The sequence below is a fragment of the Austrofundulus limnaeus genome, unplaced genomic scaffold (assembly GCF_001266775.1).
Source record: "Austrofundulus limnaeus strain Quisiro unplaced genomic scaffold, Austrofundulus_limnaeus-1.0 Scaffold23, whole genome shotgun sequence".
Taxonomy (NCBI): domain Eukaryota; kingdom Metazoa; phylum Chordata; class Actinopteri; order Cyprinodontiformes; family Rivulidae; genus Austrofundulus; species Austrofundulus limnaeus.
Window position 1 is genome coordinate 2,547,587 of NW_013952425.1, and position 2,626 is coordinate 2,550,212.

The following is a 2,626-nucleotide window of genomic DNA, read 5'->3' on the forward strand; positions in this document are numbered from 1 at the left end:
CATTAAACACAGGACTGAGCTATTTTTAGCTCCCTCAATTGATTATCTGTTCCTCGTGATCTGTATATAAAAGAGCTAATCCACTATCCAGGGTCTCAGATGGAGCTAAAAGCCCAGGAGCGCTGGAATCATGTTACAAATTATACAGAACAGACCACGCTTCAAATGTTGTTTGTGTTTGAGTGAGTAAGAGAAGACGATTTCTTGCTGACCCACAAGGCTTCAGGGTTAAAACTCATTTTGAGCCAAGGGCAGCAAGGGGGGTTAAACCAAAGACTCCACTGTGAAGATGCTACATCATTTTATTTAAGATAAAAAATAAAAAAAATCGAAAACGAAAAACGATACTTGCTTTTTTTTTAAACATATTCCTCTTTGGTTCAAGTTGTTAAAATTTAACTTATTAACACAATTAAATAACTAGCTGCTGTCAGTCGTTGACGTGATGAGAAAGGCTGAATCAACAGTTCATCAGAGAGTACCGTTCCTGGGTCATAATCAAGTGAAACGTAGGCAGTAGGGTCCCGCTTCAGCTCATTCCTCCTCCTCCGTCACCTCCTGGTTCGCTTCAGGCACAGCGCAACAATTCCTCGCAGCGCTCGCGTCTCTCCTCAGCGCCTTCAGGCACTTGTCGAGCCGCTTCACGCACAGAGTCACGTCGTCCCGAGTGATGCCGATGGCGGAGGCGGCGTTGAGGTAGGGGCAGGGGTACGACTCGGCGTGCGACATGAAGCCGCGGAACGTGTGTCCGTTCACGACTTGCTCCTTGCCCAGTGGGATCACCCTGGAAACACGAGGGGAGGAAAAGGCATTAAAAAAAAATACAGAAATAGAAATACTTCTTTTGCTGCAGTTTTGGAAGATTTCAAACTCTGCAACACTGTTAAAAAATAAATAAATAAATAAATACTCTGGCCTATTAAATCTGGCGGAGCTGCAACTCTGTCAGCACAGTTTAGACTCGCTTTAATGTGAAATCAATTACCGGCCCGTTACAAACACAATGAGTACGAGCAACCATTAGGGTCGGGAAATGCACTGTAATGACTCCGTAGGTATTTAGTAATCACATATCGTCTCTAAAACTGACATTCGTCTGGCTAGCCTTTAGCCTAGCCATAATGCTCCATGTCTGACGAGCTACTGACTAAAAAAACTATGTTTGTTGCAGGGTCTTAGATCCACATTGCTAATACAGTAAATGCCAAAACCACAGATAAAATATGTATTTTCATCTATAATGATAAAATTTTAATGTGGTAAATTTCTTCGAAATATGATTTTGAGGCAACGTCGCCCCCTTACAATATGCCAGGGCTGTCCAACTAGATTGCTCAAGGGGCCAGACATCCTGGGTCGTGGAGGTTTGGGGTGTTGCCCAATAACGATATGAAGAAACGCTGCATTACAAAAAAGAACAAGCATTATAGTTTATCTTTTTAATTTGTTCATTTTGTTGCACTGAATCATAAATTTAAACTTTACAATTGGTTTAAAATCTATTTTATAATAAATTCAGAACAAAAACTAATTTGGGGTGGGCCAGACAGAAGTCACCTGCAGGCCAGATGGGGCTCGCGGGGCACCAGTTGAATAGCCCTGGAATATGCTGATTCATTTACTGACATCTGTACTCCGAAACTATAAAAGTTATTTGTACATTTTGGTTTTTCTCTCCCGTCTTTGAGGCGGATTATAAGCCAGCTCTTGTAATCTCGTTTTACCTGGCTCCTGACACTTGTCGGGTGAACAGCATGGAGCCGAGCTGAGTCACCGCCTGATCGCTTGAGGCCTGGAGACCATCGAGGGACATGGCTGGAAGAGAGACAGATGCCACACCCAACACACACACACACACAAACAAACACACACATTTAAACCCACAATGTCAGGAAGACAAGTTCTGCACTAATACTGTATATGAACCTGCTGGTCTGTGATCAGCACTTGGAGCTCACCCAGAGAGATGGGATTATGTGGGGTGTGAAGCAATCTCTCCCCGTGTGCAGAAGCCAGAGCCTTCAGCTCCTGAGCCAGGAACAAATAAATCTCCTGCAGACACACATAAAGACACACTGTAGAGGACGTTCAGCAGAACTGTCTTCTTGCTGCCACAGCTTTATTCAAACCATAAAACGACRTCTTTATTGCTAATCATGCAAATCTGTTGGGGTTAAACCGGGTCCAGAACCCCACGTCGGGCTGAGTGTTTCCCTCTAGGATTCTCTGGTTCTGGCCTGGATGTTTGTCTTTACGTCACTCGTCCACCTCCGGGATCAATTAGAGGAGCGAGAAGCAGAAGAACACATGATTTTTAAGCTGAGATTTGAACACTTGTGTGCCTGAAAAAAAAAAACTGCTGACAAAGCGCTTCGCCCGTGTGTGTGTGCGTGTGAGAGAGACTGAATCAGAGCAAAAGAGAGAGGAGTAGGGATGGGGGTGGTGGGACACAGATGTTCTGAGCTCTGCAACAAACTGCAGAGTTTTGTTTTTCCTTTTCTTTGTGCTGGCTACTAGGGGCCGGATTCGCTCCCTTCCCTCCTGTCGAAGCATTAAAAGGATGAGAGTGTGTGTGTGTGTGTGTGTGTGTGTGTGTGTGTGTGTGTGTGTGTGTGTGTGTGTGTGT

General features: G+C 44.5%; 1 protein-coding gene across 2 annotated transcripts in view; it reads right to left on the reverse strand.

The window, feature by feature from the left end:
* Positions 1–362: 362 nt before the first annotated feature.
* Positions 363–2,626, reverse strand: part of sepsecs (Sep (O-phosphoserine) tRNA:Sec (selenocysteine) tRNA synthase) — a 15,572-nt gene continuing 13,308 nt past the window's right edge. For both annotated transcript variants that reach the window (XM_014004383.1, XM_014004384.1), the window contains exons 10-12: positions 1,959–2,052; positions 1,725–1,815; positions 363–784 (exon numbers count right to left, since the gene is read on the reverse strand). In XM_014004383.1, the coding sequence (XP_013859837.1) occupies positions 535–784; positions 1,725–1,815; positions 1,959–2,052 (435 nt within the window). In that variant the 3' untranslated portion in view covers positions 363–534. The remainder of the gene's footprint in view (positions 785–1,724; positions 1,816–1,958; positions 2,053–2,626) is intronic.